The 19,420-nt window shown below is 53.4% G+C and overlaps 8 protein-coding genes across 8 annotated transcripts; 5 read left to right on the top strand and 3 right to left on the bottom strand.

Moving 5' to 3' along the window:
• Nucleotides 1-93: 93 nt before the first annotated feature.
• QC763_110890 (uncharacterized protein) lies at nucleotides 94-2,400 on the bottom strand (the record flags this gene model as incomplete). Its single annotated transcript, XM_062907679.1, has 2 exons — nucleotides 1,023-2,400; nucleotides 94-972 (listed from the first exon to the last, which is right to left on the bottom strand). The coding sequence occupies exons 1-2, from the start codon at nucleotides 1,128-1,130 to the stop codon at nucleotides 94-96; spliced, it is 987 nt and encodes a 328-aa protein (XP_062770647.1). The 5' UTR covers nucleotides 1,131-2,400.
• On the top strand, nucleotides 1,523-5,089 carry PBP2 (PAB1 binding protein). The gene is given in 5 exon segments (XM_062907678.1): nucleotides 1,523-3,146; nucleotides 3,204-4,104; nucleotides 4,170-4,473; nucleotides 4,484-4,677; nucleotides 4,737-5,089. 3 exon segments carry the CDS (start codon nucleotides 2,601-2,603, stop codon nucleotides 4,190-4,192), a joined length of 1,470 nt encoding a protein of 489 aa, XP_062770646.1. The 5' UTR covers nucleotides 1,523-2,600; the 3' UTR covers nucleotides 4,193-4,473; nucleotides 4,484-4,677; nucleotides 4,737-5,089.
• QC763_110860 (uncharacterized protein) lies at nucleotides 4,979-6,594 on the bottom strand. The gene is made up of 3 exons (XM_062907677.1): nucleotides 5,950-6,594; nucleotides 5,769-5,896; nucleotides 4,979-5,711 (listed from the first exon to the last, which is right to left on the bottom strand). The coding sequence occupies exons 1-3, from the start codon at nucleotides 6,079-6,081 to the stop codon at nucleotides 5,693-5,695; spliced, it is 279 nt and encodes a 92-aa protein (XP_062770645.1). The 5' UTR covers nucleotides 6,082-6,594; the 3' UTR covers nucleotides 4,979-5,692.
• Nucleotides 6,595-7,116: 522 nt separating this feature from the next.
• QC763_110850 (uncharacterized protein) lies at nucleotides 7,117-8,590 on the top strand (the record flags this gene model as incomplete). The annotated part of the gene is made up of 2 exons (XM_062907676.1): nucleotides 7,117-7,807; nucleotides 7,863-8,590. Exons 1-2 carry the CDS (start codon nucleotides 7,750-7,752, stop codon nucleotides 8,588-8,590), a joined length of 786 nt encoding a protein of 261 aa, XP_062770644.1. The 5' UTR covers nucleotides 7,117-7,749.
• Nucleotides 8,591-9,439: 849 nt separating this feature from the next.
• QC763_0012840 (uncharacterized protein) lies at nucleotides 9,440-10,082 on the top strand (the record flags this gene model as incomplete). The annotated part of the gene is made up of 3 exons (XM_062905252.1): nucleotides 9,440-9,536; nucleotides 9,644-9,890; nucleotides 10,040-10,082. 3 exons carry the CDS (start codon nucleotides 9,440-9,442, stop codon nucleotides 10,080-10,082), a joined length of 387 nt encoding a protein of 128 aa, XP_062770643.1.
• A 185-nt stretch (nucleotides 10,083-10,267) lies between these two features.
• QC763_110840 (uncharacterized protein) lies at nucleotides 10,268-11,796 on the top strand (the record flags this gene model as incomplete). Its single annotated transcript, XM_062907675.1, has 2 exons — nucleotides 10,268-10,901; nucleotides 10,966-11,796. 2 exons carry the CDS (start codon nucleotides 10,268-10,270, stop codon nucleotides 11,424-11,426), a joined length of 1,095 nt encoding a protein of 364 aa, XP_062770642.1. The 3' UTR covers nucleotides 11,427-11,796.
• An 821-nt stretch (nucleotides 11,797-12,617) lies between these two features.
• On the bottom strand, nucleotides 12,618-15,157 carry ARR3 (arsenicals resistance; the record flags this gene model as incomplete). Its single annotated transcript, XM_062907674.1, has 2 exons — nucleotides 13,307-15,157; nucleotides 12,618-13,253 (listed from the first exon to the last, which is right to left on the bottom strand). The coding sequence occupies exons 1-2, from the start codon at nucleotides 13,856-13,858 to the stop codon at nucleotides 12,618-12,620; spliced, it is 1,188 nt and encodes a 395-aa protein (XP_062770641.1). The 5' UTR covers nucleotides 13,859-15,157.
• QC763_110820 (uncharacterized protein) lies at nucleotides 14,359-19,166 on the top strand. Its single transcript, XM_062907673.1, has 3 exons — nucleotides 14,359-15,779; nucleotides 15,835-16,858; nucleotides 16,913-19,166. Exons 1-3 carry the CDS (start codon nucleotides 15,387-15,389, stop codon nucleotides 18,874-18,876), a joined length of 3,381 nt encoding a protein of 1,126 aa, XP_062770640.1. The 5' UTR covers nucleotides 14,359-15,386; the 3' UTR covers nucleotides 18,877-19,166.
• The last annotated feature ends 254 nt before the right edge of the window (nucleotides 19,167-19,420 follow it).

Below are 19,420 nucleotides of genomic sequence, written 5' to 3'. Positions count from 1 at the left end.
ATTATGATTCAACTGGGGAACAGTATTGAAACGGAAGATCGTCGTGGCTGTGATGCCTGCAACATGTAACGGCTTCCTATGACCCCTGAATGACTAATCATCGATATCCCTCCCGAAATCTACAAGTCGCAACTTTTGTGCATCCTTGGGATGAAATGAGGCGACCTTGGATCGGACGAGAAACCGGACCGCGGCTGTCTCCTTGGATATCTTCAAGTAGCTTGCCGAGTTGTCACCTTGTGACTCCACCAGCTTGTTCATCAGTTGCTCAATGAGACGCCTAATGTCAGCAACCGCAGCAGATGCTTCGTCCTCCTCTCGTTTTCTCTTGTTGCTCTCGCCTTGCTGGTCCTGAGCTCCCCAGATCTCGTCTATTCGTCTCTGTCGCTTGTCAATGTCTGGCTGGTCTTTAGCCTTTTTCAGCTTCCCCTGAGCACTGAAGCCAGCACTCAGATCTTCAGGGTCGATGTCCGTCAGCTGCCCAACAACCGGCCCGCCGAGCTCTTCGGCTGCCAACATAGGCCCCAAGTGCTCTTCAATGAACCAATCAAGGTCCTTGGTTAATTTGGCTGTTCTGTTTTCCCACTCCTTTTTTTGTCGCTTGAGCTCGGCAATGCGCTCCTTGGCCATCTGCTCCGGCGTCTTTTCTTGCTTGTTCTCGAGCCCGTCCCGTAGAGATTGAATACGGTTCTCCAGAGCTGTTTTCAGCGCCTGTTGCTCTCGCAAAGCCGTCTTTTCGGCCTCCAATTTTCGAGCCAACTCATCCTGTGACTTCGCCTGTGATTCCAGATACTCATTGGACTCATTTATTGTGTTGCGTGCGTTCCTGATGGCAAGCAGGGCTGGCAGAACCGAGCCTGGTGCAGGAAGGAACGGTTTGGACTCGGCAACTTCTTCATATGCCTTGGTAAAGATCTCCAGTGTGTCTTCTGGTGAGGGCTCGGTGTCCGGCACAGTTGAAGATGACCGTAACTGCAGAAGAATTAGCAGGGTGAGGCACAGCATATGGGAACGGCACAAACCTCCTGAATTGCCTCCTCAAGCTCTCTCTTTCTCTTGTTGAGCTCCTGTATAGTCCGCTCCATGTCGGCCTCGTGGGCCCTGGCGGGGTTGTCATATTCAAACTCCATTGGGCTCGGACAACAGGATCAGGTCTCCGCGTAGGGCGGCGGCAAAACGGGAAGCGGGACAGGTGGGATGGAAAATAGAAGATCTTGAATTGTGAATGTGGAGGTCCGCAGAGACTCGTGACGCTTCTTCAGCCGCAGCTTTATGTAATTCTACTCTTTCATATTCCGCCCTCCAAGAAGACATCGGGAGCTCGATAGATTTGTTGCCGATAAATATGTCACAATAGAAGAATCGGGTAGACGAAACAAATATGTCGTACAAAGCATGGGGCAGCATGCGTTTAAGAGAGTTGTAAATTAAAATGGAGGACTGGTGAGAGAGGCGTTGCTACCGTTCCACTGTTGGCTTGCTGGCGGACCAATCCGAAGCCGAGCGCGACATGGTTGCCCCACTATTACCACCAAATTAGAACATCGGCCGGCTGTGGCCAGAAGAGTGCACGGTGAAAGGGCATCCACCGCCCAGCGAGGCTGGCTGCGAAACGCTGGGTCTCGCTTCCATTTCCGTCCCTCTCAGCCAAAACTCGATTATTTCGAGACACCGACCCGACCTCTTCCTCCTCCTGCCCTCTCTTCCTTCCTTCATTCCTTTGAACGTGGAAAACTTATCATCGCCACAGAACCCGACCAGTCACCTACCCGTGCTGTCGTCTCCCACTCACACGGTATCCATCGGTCTCCCGCATCGATCGGTTTGCCTCTTCGATATTAATCCTGCACGCTGCCTTGCGCATCGGTCGCATTCCACACACCAAACACATCGACACTCGTGGCATCCCACTACAGCTGTCGCTGAGCTGGGAACGGAAGGTCAAAGAGAGAGCAAGTTGAAACGGAGCGCCCGGTTTGACAGGCAAAAGGTTTGAGATACCTCAAGGTGCTTTTTTCCGCAAGAACCACCCGACCCTTCTGCCTTGACTCCCGTCACCCACCACCTCCATCACCACCTACCTCACCTACCTACCTCACCTGCCTCACCTACTGCTTCACCCTGCCTTTATCAGCACACTCACACAACACCTCCTCTACTACTTCACTTGCACTTCACCCGCAGCCCGGCGCGCCTCCATCACAGTCTCCGTCAGTTCGCCACAGTGCTTTGTAGCTTGTCGCGCAGCACCGATTGAGTTGGCACTGGATCACACACTCCATCTTTGCACGCCCTCTCAAGCCACAACGTCCCCTTGTTTTGACAAGCCATCATCACCCAACCCGAACTCCCTAGCTTCAGTCCGTCCCGGCCCAAGTCAAGCCTATCCTCAGTTCACGGCCCAGTCCAGTCCCGCCCCCGCCACTACACCTAGCCCGTTTTCTTCGAAAACCCTTTCAGGTGTAGATAACAACATAAAATATTCAATTGAATACCTTCGAGAATCCGACATTGAGCAAACGGCTTGCTCTTCAAAGTGAAACAAGAGTCATCCTCCTCCCCCTTAAACAAAAAGAGATCACTTAATTAGGTATTTCACCATGTCCGCCTCTCCCCAGCCAACACAGTCCACCAAGCGTCCTCTCGAGGACACGTCGTCCCCCTCCCGCAACGACCAGCCCGAGGCCAAACGTCCGGCTTTGGACAAGGTCATCAAGGAGCAGCAGGAGGACAACAAGGCCGACTCCATCTCTCCTTTGAACGACGAGACCGCCTCCTCCGTCCCGGCCCCTGAGGCCAACGGCACGGCGAAGACGAACGGCGAAAAGCCCGAGGCGACGGACCATCAGGGTGACACAGTCGTCCCCGATGCTCCGGAAACAAAGCCCACCACCAGCACCACGGTGGATACCGCCTCGTCTGAGGCGCAGGCGAACCCCCCTGCAGAGTCTCGTGATGAGACTGCCTGGATACACATCCGCGCCGTTATTTCAAGTCCCGAAGCCGCGACTATAATCGGGAAAGGCGGCGAGAATGTGTCCAAGATCAGACAATCGTCAGGAGCCAAGTGCACTGTCAGTGACTATCAGAAGGGCGCCGTTGAGCGTATTCTGACTGTCAGCGGTGTTGTTGATGCTGCTGCAAAGGTATGCTGCTTCAATTCTGTCTTGATTTCTAGGCTCAACTAACACATCATTGCACAGGCCTTTGGCTTGATTATCCGCACCCTTAACAACGAGCCGTTGTCTGAGCCCTCCAACCAGCACTCCAAGACCTATCCCCTGCGTCTTCTGATCCCCCATGTTCTGATCGGCTCCATCATTGGGAAAGGCGGGTCTCGCATCAAGGAGATCCAAGAAGCTTCTGGTGCCCGCCTGAACGCTTCTGACTCCTGCCTCCCCGCGTCTTCGGAGCGTTCTCTGGTCGTCACGGGCGTTGCTGACGCTGTACACATCGCCACATACTATGTCGGTAGCACCCTTTTGGAACAGCTCAACGAGCGCTTTGGCGGGGCTGCTGCCTCTGCCTACGCTACCCGCAGCGGCGGTCCTGCTGCCGTCACAGGTGGCATGACTGTCGTCCCATACGTCCCTCAACCCGCCGGTGGAAATTTTGGTCAGCGTGACCACTACAACAACCGCCGTCCGGACCCTAGAGCCCACCACATGCCGCCCCAGGCCTACGGTGGCGCGCCTCAATATGGCGCTTATCCTCAGGCGGCACATCCTGGCCCCGCGGTCCCAATGCACTTTGCTGGTGCTCAGGCTGCTGGGGGTTACGGACCTGCCGCCCCCCACATGCCACCCCATGCCGGACACGCCGGACATGTTGGGCCCCAGCCCCACACCGGTCCTCACGGTCCTCAGGCAGCTGGCTCTGGTGGCGCGGCCGGTGGACCTATGACTCAACAAATCTACATTCCCAATGACATGGTTGGCGCCATCATCGGCAAGGGTGGCCAAAAGATCAACGAGATCCGTCAGATCAGCGGCAGCGTCATCAAGATTAACGAGCCACAAGACAACAGCAACGAGCGTCTTGTCACAATCACTGGTACCGATGAATGCAACAAGATGGCGCTATACATGCTCTACACTCGTCTTGGTGAGCTCCAACAAGGCCTCAAGCACCAGTTCAAGCCCAGCAACTAATTGATTAACCCACCACAGAAAACGAAAAGCACCGGATGTAACCGAACGAAACGAGTTTTTAACACAGGTCCGGTCGATGGCACCAAACGATAATTCCCCTATTCCTTTCGACTTTTGGACGGCGTTGGGGGTGTTGGGAGAAGGGTGGAAAAGCTTTGGCATCTCGTACAGTTTCTGCCCGGCAAAATATTTTCTGAGGGGTTTTGTTCATTTATAGTTCACGGACCCGAGGTTTGATAATGATCGCTTTTATTTCCCACCTTCCCTGCCTGCCCTCTTGAGCACGCTTCCCTGCCTCGCTTCCCTGTGGTGCCTTGCCCAGAACTACCCAGAACTGCCCAAACATGCTCTGTCCTTCACCGTTCCCTTTCGGAACGCCAACCCTGCTCCTCCTGATCGTGCCCGCATCCAACATCTCTCTTCCTGAGCGACACACCCCATAATCGCATCCCGTCCGACGGCACCACCATCTCCTCCCACCTACCCGGACCCTAACCAATCTCAATCTTTGCGAGCACCAGCCTTGGTCAAACACCCTTGTTGTATGTAGGTGAGCTGGCAGACGGCTAACTACCTGGTGAACAGTAGGGCAACAGGTTGACAGTTATGTTGTTTACCTTGCTGCGCACCCACCATCCGAGCCAGTTTCACCATTCTGTTCCAATGCTCATCAACACACCACGCTCCCCACAGCAAAACACCATCATGTGGAAAAGAAGACGCCGGTATCACCAGATTGTGTAAGTTAACAAGCTAGGTGGTTTGTAGAGGATATGCTTCTTTGTGTATTGGAAATATCTAGCAAGCACCGCCTCTGAAGCACTTTACGGCTTTGGTATTACTTGGTGGCTTAATCAAGAGGCGGGTAATTATTAGTTAATATGAATCAAAACAAGGCCCTGTTCAGGCAATCAACCCTTTCCTGATTTCAAGACCGCCGGGGGGGAAATAATTTGGCAAACATGCTGTGTTATGTTCAAGCGCATGCGATACATCCATCTCAGTGGGCAATTCCAAGGGCATTCACATCGACTTGGGTGTTGTTCTTATCGGGGGGTGTCTGTCAGGACTACTAGAGATAACAAGTGATGTCTTTCAAAAGAATATCGTATGCTGTGGGAGTATTAGCCTTGGACAAGATTAATGAAAGGTTCGTCTGGGAAGAGGGGGTCACAACTCGCCGGGCCAAAGTAGGTACCAAGTTTGATATAAAAACAACGTCTCTCCCTATGAGAAAGGGGCAGCTAACAAATTAATTCAAGGTTTGTGGTTTTTTTTTTTCGCATTTATCAAATTAAGTAAGGTAAGGTATGATAAGCAGAACAGTCTTGGTCAGTTTTGCCATTGGTGTCAGACAAGAGAAATATTAATTGCAAAAAAAAAACAAAAAAACAGCAATAGGTAGGTAGGCTTTCGTGCTTTCCGCATTGCCATCCATGATCAGAAGAACACCAAACCCGAACGAAACCCTGTAACGGAAACAACAGCAAGGAGGGACTTTTTCATGCCCTCTGATGAACTCCAGCAGTATAGTGTTTTTACTACTGGCCGTGGACCCAGCTGATAGGTGGTCAGCTTAGACAGGTGGAAGATGAGATGGTAGGGGAAAGGACATACTTGTTCCACATGCTGCCGATGAAGCCCGACTTGGGGCGTTGCTCGTTCATGCTCTGGCGTCTTGCTACTGCGGCCGGGTCTTGGGAGCGTTTTTGGGCTTCGAGACCTTCGAAGAGGTGGCTTGATCTCTTGGGGGGGGTTAGTACTTTGCTGGTGTTGGTTTGCTGGAAAATAAACTTACCCGGCGAGGCGGTGCCTTGGGCATTTCAGAGCTGGAGTTGACGGTGTTGGTCGTGCTGGTGGAGGAAGTAGAAGAGGTGGAATCGGCGCGGCCGGTGCGGAACTCGGGGCCGGAGGGCATGTTATCGGCCATGCTGTCTTGTTGTTGTTGTGGTGGTGGTGATGGGTGAGGCTGGTTAGGGTGAGCTTCCTTGGATAGCTCGAGGTAGGTGAATCGGTTAATGTTGTGTTACGAGTATCGGGTTTTACACTATCGACAAAGGTGGATCCTGAGAGAGCTCTCCGTTGAAAAGCCCTGGTTTGTGTTCACGATGTGTTTGTATTCGAGTTGAGCTTGGAGGGGAACAGAAGAAAGGTTTGGAAAGATTTGTGGGCAGGAGCGGGGTTTAAGAAGAAAGAAGGGGTGCGTGCGACTGCATTATCATCTGCCCACTCCTGACGATCTCTCAGCAGAGAGGTGGAAAGCTAAGCTACCTACCTGCCTCAGATCATGGATCATGGGCTGGAACCTTGCGATTGGGACCGGGGGTGAGCTAATCATGATGATCTCATCAATGGACTTGACGCTTTTCTGGACCCTGAAGGGGTGGGTGTCATGCAAGCCAGTAATAACGTTCTTTTTTTCTTTTCAAATAATTGTCCGGGGCAGTTGCCTACTAGTGTGGGAACCGGGAGAGGTAGAACGGAGCTTCCCAGGGTCCGGGAGGTCATGTCATCGTTTGTCAAGTTTTACCTTGGGTGGTGGTGATAAGCAGGGCTTTGATGCATGTACATGGAAACGGTTGCGTACATGCATAGGAAGGTCTGACCCCGCCCTGTTTCCAACTTGGTTACCTAAAGCAAAGCTCTGGGGCTTGAATTGAGGACCACGGATTGCGAATGGATGGATAACTAACCACCGGTCAGCAGTTTCTTTGTCTTCGGCGCCGGTAGGCGCTGTGCGGCGTGTTTCCATCAGATCAATATGGCCGTGCTGGATGCGCCTTACAAAGCACGATCATGAGAGGTGCGATCTGGAGGCCGAGTTGGACTGAGATCTCGGACATGCCGAATCGTGCACCTGAGGCGACAGAATGTGCCAAGTAACTGAGCTACATTGAATCGTTAGATTTCATCCAGCCTCAACCGTCAATGACGAAAAGGCTGCTCTAGCTTGTCAACAGTACGTCGACATGGGCGACTTGAGAATGCTAAAGCCTACATCATATCACTTATCGTGACCTTCATCGTCTCTTGATGGGATGTTGGGATGTCATATGGATCGTTGTCGTCGTCGTTGATCGACGTTGATGTGGGGCAACTGGCCAGGGTCCAGGGTCCACCGAAAATGCGGGGGTGGAGCTTGCCGAGCTTGCCCAGAGATCGTGCGCTAAACTTGATTTGGCCCTCAAGCTCCATGTGAGATAACTTGTCAACATCAAACATGAGGGTGTAGTCACTTTTCCATTTTCCATGCCTCCATTCCCCATATCCTAGAACCAATGGCCGTGATAAATGTCCGCCAGATTTGAAAGGATGCCAAGCACACAAGAAGCAAACTAATGACAAGGCAGAAGAGTCCTATACGAGAAGGGAAATTGCAATGAAGCTGCGGGGGAGAGCTGGCCGGGTGGACTGATAGGTGGGCGAGCTTCAGAGCTTCCCAGGCAGCGACGCCTGCGTACTCCTTCCTGTCTTGACTGACGTGCTCACACCGCTCCTGCCCTACTTCTTATAACAGCAGTCAATTAATTCATCGCTCGTTTTCTACCAAATCTGCAACCTCAGCGTGTTTCATAAGTGTGCAATTGAAGACTTCATAATGGAACCGAATGAACCAGCAAAAATGGCCACCGAGAAGAAATACTTCACCATGCTCGGTACACACCTCATATTCTCCCTATTCCCCGAACATTCATCACTGACCTCTTCCAGAAAACCACCCCGAAGTCTTCACCACCCTCGCTCACACCCTCGGCCTCCCCCCTTCCATCACCTTCCACGACATCTACTCCTTCTCCCCCCCAGCCCTCGCCCACATCCCCCGCCCCTGCCTCGCCCTCATAGCCATCATTCCCCTCACCCCCTCCTGGGCCCTCGACCGCCAATCCGAAGACGCCCGTCTCGGCGACCCCAAAACCTATTACCACGGCAACAGCAACCCCTCCTCCTCAGCCCCCATAATATGGTTCCAACAAACCATCGGCGACGCCTGCGGCTCCTACGCCCTCCTCCACTGCTCTATCAACGGCCCCGCCGCCTCCCTCATCCATCCCGGCAGCACCCTCGATCAAATTCGCAAGGACGCAGCCCCGTTGCCAAGAGAAGAACGTGCAGAATTATTGTACGACAACAAGGCATTTGAAGAGGCCCACCAATCCGTAGCAGCAATGGGCGATACCGCCGAGCCAAGAGACAGGTCCGTAGGGCTAGGCCAACATTTCGTCGGTTACGTCAAAGCAAACGGACGGCTCTGGGAGTTGGAAGGGAGCAGAGAGGGTCCGTTGGACAGGGGTGAGCTAGGGGATGACGAAGACGTCCTAAGCCCCAAGGCGTTGGAGTTAGGTCTGGGGAGGATAATCAAGTTGGAACACGAGTCTGGTGGGCAAGACTTGAGGTTTAGTTGTATTGCCATGGCACTGAAAGATGAGCAATCCGAGTAGAGTCAAGCTCTCGTACGTACTATTAATCTTACTACTGATGTATACTTCTCTAGCGCTGCTTTCAAGGCACATGTTCTCCATCCCATCAGCCACGAGGCCTAGAAGGTCCGCCATGGCCATTTGCGTGTATGACTGGCTGTCGTACACCGTACTGCCTCAGCTCGCGTTGGTCCTCGTATTGCTTCATGAGAGATTTGTGCTTGATACATGAACGATCGGGTGACCAGGGGTTGTTCTTGCGACCTCCCCACCATCCCCAGCAAGATCCAACCAAAAAGAGACTGCAAAACGAAAAGAAGAGACAGGCCCATACACAGATGAGACAAAGCGCAAATCTCAGGTCTGGATCCAAGAAACTGAGGGCCCTGCTCTTCCGCCGCTTCGCCCTACCCTTGATGGAATTCTTGGGTGGTGGTGGTGGTGATGGCGTAGTCTTTTCTGTCCCTGATGGGGGGACGGTTGACCGTGCAGGTGACGAAGGGGTTGCCAACGAGGAGAGGGCTCGGTCCGAAAAGTCGACAATGAAATGGTCTGGTGACTTGGTAGCGCTGAAGAAACTGAACGGAGTGCCCTGATGTGTGGTCCATGAGAGGGCTGGCCGAAAGGCAGCAGAGCATGAGCTGGATGCTATTGAAGGCTCCCCGAATTGGGCATGGGACGAGGCAGCACTGCGAGCTCGTGGGAAGTAGGCAATCGAGGCCGGCGAACTGCTGGGATTTCGGGAGAGGGGCGGGAAGGTGATGGATTGTCTGCTGTCGGTTGTGGCATCGGGAGTACCTCTCTAGGGACTATCGCTGGCCGGGGTGTTGGACGTTGGCACGGGAGAGTCTGGCCGCGATTGAGTCGGGGATGGGTACGATCCGGGCATGTTCCTCCATCGCCTCGAGTCTATTGCGTCTGTCGTTGACGGAGCTTCTGGCTCGACTGTCATGGCTCGTTGATCGAGGTATGTTGAAGACCGGTGGGCGGTGATCTTGAGGTGAGGGAGAGGATGAGCTGGTTGTTGGAGGAAAATCTAATTCCTCACAGAGACAGGTGCAAGACCAAATACAGCACGACAGACCAGGCACACCTTCCTCTTCCACGGCGGTCCAGAGTTGATCTTGCCATCTTTGACCCGACTGATCATCTCGGAACGGGACGAATCCCGCAATACCCGCATTCTTCCAACCTGGTCACCTGGAACTGTTCCCGCCCGCCATCTCACCCAAACCGAACCCTTGAACGGCTCTAGGTTTCAACAGTTGATGATATTTTCTTCAGATATCCGTGGAGAGTGCCGCGAAGAAAGTTGGGCACGGTATGTGACCCCGCTTTTTGTTGACTCTGGGGTCACGATCCGGTCAGCATTCCAGGCCCCCCTTTTTGAACAAGGAAGTTTTGAGACAGCCCCTGATTCCCGCGTTCCTGCAGCACATCTTCAACAACGAGCATACCATCTCACTCTAGACCGCGCCGAGAGTTGGACCGATCACAGCAGATTGTGCAATGATGGAGGTGGTTCTGCGGACTGATAACCACTCTCGATTTTTGTATAAGTACGGCAGGACCTGAACGATCTTGAAACCTCTTTTTTCCTCACCATCCGGCCCTTCACACACAAACACACCACTCACCTCCAACTCCAGGCCGTCTCTTTCAGACCGCGACCACACAGAAGTAACTTCATCTTTCATCATGAAGGCCACTCTCCCTCTCCTCGTCCTCGCTGGCACTGCCATCGCTGTCCCTGTTCCAGAGGAGCAGGCCCAGCTTGCTGAGCAGCAGGCTCAGCAGTTGGCTCAGATCCAGGCCGCCCTCGAGGCCCAGCTCCTTGACGGCATCCCGATCCTCGGACCCCTCCTTAGCGGCCTTCTCGGTGGTCTTACCGGCGGTGGCGGCAGTGGTGGTCTTCCCATCCTTGGTCCTCTCCTCGGTGGTCTCCCCATTCTTGGACCCCTCCTCCAGGGTCTTCCCCTTGTTGGCGGTCTTCTCGGCGGTGGCGCCGGTGGTGCCGGCGGTCTCCTCGGCGGTCTCCCCATCATCGGCGGTCTTGCCGGCGGTCTCCACATCGTCGGCGGTCTCGTCGATGGTGGTGGCAGCGGTGCCGCTCTCCCCCCCCCCCTCCCTCTCTCTTCCACCCCCGCTCCCGCTGGGGCTTCTTTCCCCACTGTCCAGGCTACTCCCCAGGACGCCGCCGCTGCCGTCCAGAAGCGCAGCGCCGCCTATGCCCAGAGCGTGGCCAATTACTACGCTGCCCTCAACAGCCAGGTCAACCAGGAGGCTCTCACTCAGCTGTTGACCGACTTCCAGGACAACCTCGAGAAGATCAGTAAGCAGCTCCCTTCTTTCTCTTTGTACTGTCTGCAACATGACTAACCTCCCGATTCTTCCAGAGTACGCCATGGCTGAGGCTGCCGACAAGACGCCCGAGGAGAAGGCCGAGGCCGTCCGCGCCCCCCTCGAGCAGCTCGACGCGGATCTCAAGGTCGGTGTTTCCCGTCTCGTCCCCCCCGGTGTTTCCGGTTTGAATGGTCTCCCCCTCGTCGGTCAAGCCACCACCGGAGTCCTCGGTGGTGGGCCCGGCGGCCCCATTGGAATCGTCTCTGGCATCCTGAAGCTGGTCACTGACCTCCTCACCAGTCTTCTGTCTAGTGGCCCGGTCGGCCGCGGCGGTCTCGGCGGGTTCATTGGTGGCGGCGGTCTCCTCAACGAGGTGATTGGCGGCACCGGGATCGGCGGGACCGTCGGCGGTCTCATCTTCAACAGCCCCATCAGCGGTCTGCTCCAGAGCATCCTCGGCACTATCGGAAGTGTCCTCCCTGGTTTGAACAGCATCATTCCGGTGCAGTTTTGATGATGACGGGAAACTCTCAGATGGACTCCCTGGGAAGATTCTAATGACCGAAAATTTGAGGAAGTGTGCGAAAACGTGTGAGGGATTAGTACTGAGGATTAGTGTCTTGTTTTTTGGGGGGGAGGGGGTGGAGGGAGGGGGGATCATGTAATGGCTTATGAAACTTAATCTTCTTTTTTGGGCTTTTTGGGTAACACTGACTGCTCACCTTTTTTTAGCTGCTCTTTTTTTGAGGAGTTGGCATGATGGTGGAGGGATAGCGGATGGAAGTTATCAGGTTGAGGCGGCTGTTGACCTTGAAAGGTGATGGTGCTCTTGATGATGGCTTCTGGTTTTTAGCTGAATGGGAATACCTATTCTTAGTTGACTTGATTTGATTGTTTTGTTTGTGACTGAAACTTGAGGTTTTCGCAGGCCTTGGTTAGCAATAGTTGAGGAAAAGACATCAACCCCCTGGGTGCAAACAATGAGAACTGCTGTGGTGAGATTCGAGCTCATAACATTCTAGACACAACAGCTTTGATCATATTCGCTATAGCTCTCCTGCTGTGGTTGGATTGTCATACTATTGACTACCAGGCAAGTTGCTCTTGTTGTTGGGAAGGGGGTGGAAAGGCTGGTTAGTAAGTCGATTCTACAAAGACATACCACAAGGGCGCCCTGGTAAGATGTTGGAGCTGCTGTTGGAAGGAGTAAAAGGGACCTAATGCATAAATCATGGTGCACTTGTAGGGAAGAAGCAACGTGGTGGGTGGTCGTTCCCGTCATCTGTAGGGAAGGAGCAATGCAGTAGTCGGAGATGATGGGTAGCAGTGCGCTTAGGAGGGAGAGATGTTAAAGTAGTAGTAGATACGGTTTTATTCTAGCCAGGGGTAAATCCTGTGATCCCGTTGTTTTCATGACTGGGATATTCATGTTATGATCGTCGTCGGTACCTCGCACAGTCATTCGGTCAGCCTGAACGTCACTCAGTCAAGATATTTTCAACAAGTTTGTTGCAACTTGACATCATCATTCTCTTGCCCTGTTGATTACGGTATCTATCTCTTGGTTATAACCTTTATACACCTCTTCTTCTCAAAAACATTACTCCATCAAACAACAACAACAACAACAACAACAACAACAACAACAACAACAACACCAACCGAACCTCTCTCACTTCTCCAGACCATCCACCACCGCAGATGATCACTCCCACCCCCGTCTCTTAACCACCCACCTAACCCCATAAACCAACCCCAACAAAACCGGCACCTCAATCAACGGCCCAACCGTCGCCGCAAGAGCCTGATCACTCTCCGCCCCAAACGCCGCCACCGCAACGGCAATCGCCAGCTCAAAGTTGTTGCTCGCCGCGGTAAAACTCTGGGTAACACCAAACTCGTATCTATACCCCAACCTCCTGCACGCGAACAAGGTAGCAAAGAAGATTACGGTGAAATAAACAATCAACGGCGCGGACACCCTCACGACGGAGACAATCTGGTGGACCACCTGCTTTCCCTGAGACGCGAAGAGCACGAGGATGGTGTACAACAAGCCGATGAGGGAGAGGGGGGAGATGACTGGAATAAACTTCTTGTTGTAAAAGTCCGGGGAGGTGAGAAAGAGGAGGGCAAAGCGGGTCATGATCGCGGCAGCGAGGGGGATGCCGAGGAAGATGCCGACAGAGGTCGCGACGGTGGAGTAGGAGATGCTGATGGCGGTGGTGCTTTTGGGGTCAAAGACTCGTATGAACAACAACGACAGCGGTGCGAAGAGGACGATTTGAAGGAGGGAGTTGACCGCCACGAGGATGGCGCAGTAGTCGCTGCTGCCGTTGGCCTGTTTATCGTCAGCATCACTGTGTGGGATCTCAGACGGGAGGGGATAATTACAAGATTATTCCAGATCAAAACCATAGCAATACACCTCGCCACACCAACCAGAATCAACCCCTGCCTTAACCCTTCCTCATCCGGCAAGAACGCCCACGACAAGGCAAGCATGAACAGCGGTGCTACCACCCAGTTCACCACAATGCTGAAGGCAAGTTGCACCCAGACTTCTTTTTCTTGAAAGACTTTGTGCAGGGACTCGTATTTGACTTTGCAGAGGATGGGATACATCATTACCAGGAGTCCGACTGCTATTGGGACGGAAACGTCGAAAAAGGTGCCGCGATGGAGGGCAGGGCCGGTGTTGGGGACAAAGTTACCGAGGAGGACGCCGATGAGCATGGCGAGGAAGATCCAGAGGGCTAGGAAGCGGTCGAGGAAGGATAGGGCTTGGAAGGTGGATTTTGGTTCGGCGCATGGGGGGAGGGGGGGAGGAAGGGTTTGCTTCTCGGGGTCATTGCTGGTGATGGTGGTGGTGGTGGTGGTGGTGGTGGGCTTTTCGGTGATGTCGGGGGGTTGATAGGGAGCTGGGTTAGGGTTTGTGGTGGACATTGTTGTTTACTTTCTCCTGAGCGGAGTTGAGATGAGAGGTGTAAGTGCCGGTGGAGAGATAACAGAAGGATGATTGTTGTGACGGAGACGCAAAAGAAGCTGAACAACTGAGTGGTGTTTTCACAACAATTGGTGTTTTTTTCTCTTCTTGATGACAAGAGACTCAAGAAGAAGTTTCCCAACTCCAAAAAAAAAAAGAAAAAAAAAAGTCTGAATATCAATGGTCTCTTCTTGGCTGCCATTTGGCATCGAGTTTATCAAGGTTCTCAGCCTTAACGCACAACTGCCGAAGCCATTGAACCAATCATTTCGAGGCAGTGACATTCTCTCTGTCTTTTGCGCAACCAATCAGATGAGGGTAGTGACATTCCGATGACAGACCGTACCGTTGCCGTTTCTGGACAGCTCGGGGACTTGGCAGTGTCTTCAGGGTCTGAAGAGAGTGATTTGACTGGAATGTTTCGTGTTTTTCGAAGATTTGGACAGAACACGGAACGCAGCGTCAATAATAAGAAAGAGGCATAGGGCATGGCCTTTGTGATCTCATCGCCGATATGACCGCTCGCAAATGCCGAGGCGTGAGTGTGTGAGCAAACGGCGTTCGGGATCCGGAAAGAAATCGAGCTCCATCTCCTGGGCTTGGCTGACCGTTGCGGTTTTGTTGATCTGCCGGTATCTGCCGCTGTGCGACGGGGGCAATCGCTGGCGCGGTCGTATCGAACTCTAGTGTTCCATGGCACAATCGGAAAAAAGCTGGATGGAGATCTGATGAAGTCGAAGTTCTAGAAAGGGTGACGAGTTCAGTTGATAGCCGTCAAGAGAGAAACGGACGGTTGAACGGCACCAAGAGCGGAGCCACTCTCCACCCCAGATCAACTGCCAACGCAACCTCATGAAGCAAGAGTGACAGCAAACTGAGGCATTCTGACAACTTGTTTGCCCTTATTACGAGCACCGCTCGCCTTCCTCCTCGGTTCCATCCGGACAACGGATGGTTGCACGTGAATCCCGCTGGCGTTCGGCCTGTCGGTTTCGCTGGCGTTGCAGCAATGACGACGGGTTCAATTAAAGGGATGAGACAGCCCCTTACTCAGCCCACCACCCACCTCATGCTTCCACTCACATCCTTCCACCCTTCCTGATCTGTGACGGGTGAGAAGTTCCACAACTCCACACCGACCCTGGCTGCCCAGGCGTCATGCCTTGTACTCTGTATCTTCACCAGTGCGGCAGCATGCCAGCAATGTTACTTAAGTAATGACCAATCGGTGCGACTTCATGGCGACCTCCGGATTTGGCCTCGGCCCAAGAGCTTCGTATCAAGATGGTGCTGGACAAAGGCGAAGGAGTCAGATGGATTAGGGGTATTTATATACAGTTAATTCCCCCTCTTCAGAGTTCTGATGCTGGGTGGTAATTTGATATCATTACGCAAGTGTCGTCATCTGAAGCTTTGACCACATTCGACTTCAACATACCTACCTTGCCTTATCTCTCAACGTTGGATCGACTTATTACAACACTCACCATGTCTTGTCCCTTCCACGTTGAAGGGGCTGCCAAGCCACCGGGTTCATCACATTCAGCACGTTCAGAGTCAACACCCAAGCCAGCAACACCAGCGCTGGAAGAGATCGGAGAAGGAGAGCCAATCCCTCAACCACCCGAGAGATGGCTTACCGGCAACCTGGGAGAGATCAACCCCGAGTTCTCCATGGGATCCCTATGGAGACTTGCCGATGTCTACGGTCCCATCTTCACACTCAACCTCGTCAAGAGAAAGATTGTCGTCCTGTCCAGTCATGCTCTGATAAACGAGGTGTGCGACGAGAAGCGATTCGAGAAGAAAGTTGCTGGTGCCCAGGAGGCCATCAGGGTGTTTGTCAAAAACGGTCTATTCACATCATACAACGAGGAAGAAGTCAGCCATTTTCAACCTCAGAGATCGTGTCAACATTAGCTAACCCTGTTGGCAGGAATGGGGAATCGCCCACAGAACTCTTCTACCGGCCTTTGGCCCGCTACATGTCCGCACCATGTTCCCCAAGATGACGGATATCCTCTCTCAGATGATCCTCCGCTGGGATCGCTTCGGCCCAGACTACCGCATCTCAACCCATGACGATTTCACTCGTCTGGCGTTTGACGTTATCGGTCTCTGTGCCTTCAACTACCGCTTCAATGCCTTCTACTCCGAGGAGCTAATCCCGTTCGCCAAGCAGCTGGGTGATGTTCTCATCGAGACTGGCAAGCGGACCAGTCGTCCCGAGATCCAGAACACTCTGGCCTTCCTCAGCAAGAGGCAGATGATGGAGAATATTCATTCCATGTGGAAGGTCTGCGACGATATTGTCGCAGAGCGCAAGGCCAATCCCCGCCCCGATGTCGACGACACTCTCAATGTCATGCTCAACGCCAAAGACCCTGTCACTGGAAAGGGGTTCACCGATGAGAATATCCGATACCAGATGGCTACCTTCCTGGTAGCAGGACACGACACTTCGGCTGGTACCATGATGTTTTTGTTCTACAACCTTCTCAAGCATCCCGAGGCCCTGCAGAAGTGCTATGCCGAGGTCGATGCTGTGCTCGGAGGCAGGGAGCTGCAGTTGGAGGACATTCCCAAACTCAAGTACATTGATGCTGCCATGAAGGAGGCTCTTCGTTTCTGTGGTCCTATTCCGGCTTTCATGAGACAGGCGAAGGAGACCACCATCATTGGCGGCAAGTACAAGGTCACTCCCAACGAGAGTCTGGTGTTCAATCTCAAGGGTCTTCACAACGACCCTGCTGTTTGGGGCTCTGACGCTGCCGAGTTCAGACCAGAAAGGTTCCTCAATGGTGGTTGGGAAAGGCTGCCACCCAACTCTTGGAAGCCTTTCGGGACTGGTGTTCGCTCGTGTATTGGTCGCTATTTGGCTGAGCAGGAGGTTCTTATCACCATGGCTATGGTGTTGCAGCGGTTCGTGATTGAGATGGCTGATCCTGATTATGAGCTCAGTACGTTGTCGTCGCCTTTTTGCACTTGAAGAATGTTGCTGACACACATCCCAGAGATCAAGTCTACACTTACCATCAAGCCTGATGAGTTCTACATCAAGGCTCGCAGACGGCCTGGAAAGGACCACCTCTTCAACTTCAGCGCTGGTGCCGCTCCTGCTCCAGCACCTTCTAGCGAGACAGCCAACGGAGCTTCTGCCAACTCCAACTTGAAGCCGTTTTCCGTCTTTTATGGTGGCAACTCGGGAACTTGCAAGTCTTTTGCCGAGGATCTCGAGACCAACGCGGCGAACCACGGCCTGTCCGTTCCAGCTAAGGTTCAGAGCCTGGATGATGCCGTGGAAAACCTGCCAAAGGATCACCCCCTCGTCATCGTCACCTCCTCTTACGAAGGCCTCCCCCCCGACAACGCCCGAAACTTTGTCGCCTGGCTCGAGACCCGTGCCAAGGACCCCAGCAACAGCGAGCTTCTCAAGGGCGTCTCATACGCCGTCTTTGGCGCTGGCAATAAAGACTGGGCCTCGACCTACCACCGCATCCCCAAGTTGGTTGATGAGCTCCTCGAGAAACTCGGCGCCGCACGTCTCGTCCCTACCGGTTTCGTCGACGTCAGCCAGGATATTGTCGGTCCCCTTGAAGAGTGGAAACTGACCCTCTTCCCCGCCCTCCGCGAAGCAGTTGGTGTGACGGCAGCCGTCAAGACGGAGGAGCTCCGAGTGGAAATCACCCAACCCACCGCGCCGTCCAAGCTAGCAGGCGAGCAGTTATCTCAAGGTCTCGTCTTGGTCAACAAAGTCCTCGCCAAGAAAGGTCTCGGTCCGGAAAAACGCCAAATCGACATTCTGCTCCCTCCTGGTGTGCAATACCGCAGCGGGGATTACTTGGCCATCCAACCCTTTAACCCCCGGGACTCGATCCGCCGCGTGCTCAGCCGCTTCGGCCTCCACCCCGACGATCTCGTCACCGTCTCGGGGACCACCAAAGAACACCTCAAGTCTGAGTCTGGGGGGCCAATTTCGGTGTTTGAACTCATCGGCACAAGAGTCGAACTCGCCAACCCTGCTTCCCAGCGCCAGGTGGCTCACTTGGCTTCTCTCTCATCCGGTCTGGAGGCAGATAAACTTCGTGTTTTGGCCTCGGATGAGGAGTACCCTACCTCTGTCCTGGCAAAGAGGTTTTCTGTCTTGGACCTGCTGGAGGATTTTCCCTCTTGCAAGCTGAGCTTTGCTTCGTATCTTGACATGCTGAGTCCGCTGTCTCCTAGGCAGTATAGCATTTCCAGTTCCCCGCTCGCGCAGAAACCGCTGCCTGATCAGGGGTCTGGGTGGTCTAGCGAGGAGGGTGTTGATCTGGAGAAGGCGAGCTTGACGGCTACGTTGACGTATGATGTGTACAACTCCCCTTTGATGTCGCATCCTGAGACGAAGTCCTTCAACGGCGTCAGTTCTTCCTACCTCGCCTCGTTACAGCCCGGCTCGAGACTGCGGTGTTTTGTGAGAAAGACGAATGCGCCGTTTCGGCTGCCGAGTGACCCGGCTACGCCCGTGGTGATGGTTGCTGCTGGGACGGGTGTTGCGCCGATGAGGGCTTTTCTGCAGGAACGGGCTGCTGTTGCGGGTGCTAGGGGGGGGTTTCACAAGTCAGGTCTTGGTCCTGCTGTGCTGTACTATGGGTGTAGGGACTCTGAGGAGGATTACCTATACAAAGAGGAGCTGGGTCAATGGGAGAAGGAGGGGGTTGTTAGAGTACGGGCGGCCTTTTCGAGGAGGGCGGGCGAGGGAGGGAGGACGGGGCATGTGGATGAGCTGATTTGGGAGGATAGGGAGGAGTTGAAGGGGTTGATTAAGCAGGGGGCCAAGATACTTGTTTGTGGGAGCGCGGCGAGGTTGGGGAGGAGCACGGCGGAGGTTTGTTTGAGGATTTATGAGGATGAGTTTCCTGATAGGGGGAGGGAGGGGGCGGAGGAGTGGCTTGGGAAGATGAAGGAGGAGAGGTATGTTAGTGATGTTTTTGGTTGAGAAACTGTACGGACGTGGGGGTTGTGGGTTGTGAGAGGGTTGGGCAGAGATGGATGGGCGTTTTACTTTAATAGAGGTGGTGTTTGTATAGAATTTGGAAAGTTCTTTTCTTCTCTTTTTTTCTTTTACATCAATGCAAGTTCTTGAGACTTTTGAGTTGCGTTATCCACGTTTCTTATCTCTTCATAGCGCGGTGTAAGAAGGGATGTCCTCAGACAGATGATTATGTTCTGTATGTCACACATGAAGCCTTCATGCATGTCGCTGTCACCCGCGTCTTTTTGCTGCTCTAAACCACGGCATAAACTAACTCCCTTTACATTATCAGACGAACTTGTCGACCCATCAAAATTATTTCACGGAGTGCCACTATCACTTTAGCTCCCGGCACCGTCTTCTTCTGGCGCTCTTCTAATGTCACGGCTGTCAAAGCGTTCTCGTCCGTTGATAGTAGCCCGCTGTTCCCCAACGGCTTTCTAGCCTCCCGGCAGTGGCGAGAACCGGGTACCTACTTCTAACAAAGTCAGTTGCCCCCCCCGTTTTT

The sequence above is a fragment of the Podospora pseudopauciseta genome, chromosome 1 (assembly GCF_035222475.1).
Source record: "Podospora pseudopauciseta strain CBS 411.78 chromosome 1, whole genome shotgun sequence".
Classification (NCBI taxonomy): Eukaryota; Fungi; Ascomycota; class Sordariomycetes; order Sordariales; family Podosporaceae; genus Podospora; species Podospora pseudopauciseta.
Note: the sequence above shows the minus strand (reverse complement) of the source record. Positions and strands in the feature narration are given on the sequence as shown.

Excerpts from the sequence above, each read along its gene's own strand:
- PBP2 (XM_062907678.1), top strand. The coding sequence starts at position 2,601 with ATGTCCGCCTCTCCCCAGCCAACACAGTCCACCAAGCGTCCTCTCGAG. Across the intron at positions 3,147-3,203 it reads TTGTTGATGCTGCTGCAAAG|GCCTTTGGCTTGATTATCCG; the intron begins GTATGCTGCTTC and ends ATCATTGCACAG. Across the intron at positions 4,105-4,169 it reads CATGCTCTACACTCGTCTTG|AAAACGAAAAGCACCGGATG; the intron begins GTGAGCTCCAAC and ends AACCCACCACAG.
- QC763_110820 (XM_062907673.1), top strand. The coding sequence starts at position 15,387 with ATGTCTTGTCCCTTCCACGTTGAAGGGGCTGCCAAGCCACCGGGTTCA. Across the intron at positions 15,780-15,834 it reads CATCATACAACGAGGAAGAA|GAATGGGGAATCGCCCACAG; the intron begins GTCAGCCATTTT and ends CCCTGTTGGCAG. Across the intron at positions 16,859-16,912 it reads TGATCCTGATTATGAGCTCA|AGATCAAGTCTACACTTACC; the intron begins GTACGTTGTCGT and ends CACACATCCCAG.
- QC763_110860 (XM_062907677.1), bottom strand. The coding sequence starts at position 6,081 with ATGGCCGATAACATGCCCTCCGGCCCCGAGTTCCGCACCGGCCGCGCC. Across the intron at positions 5,897-5,949 it reads CCAAGGCACCGCCTCGCCGG|AGATCAAGCCACCTCTTCGA; the intron begins GTAAGTTTATTT and ends ACCCCCCCCAAG.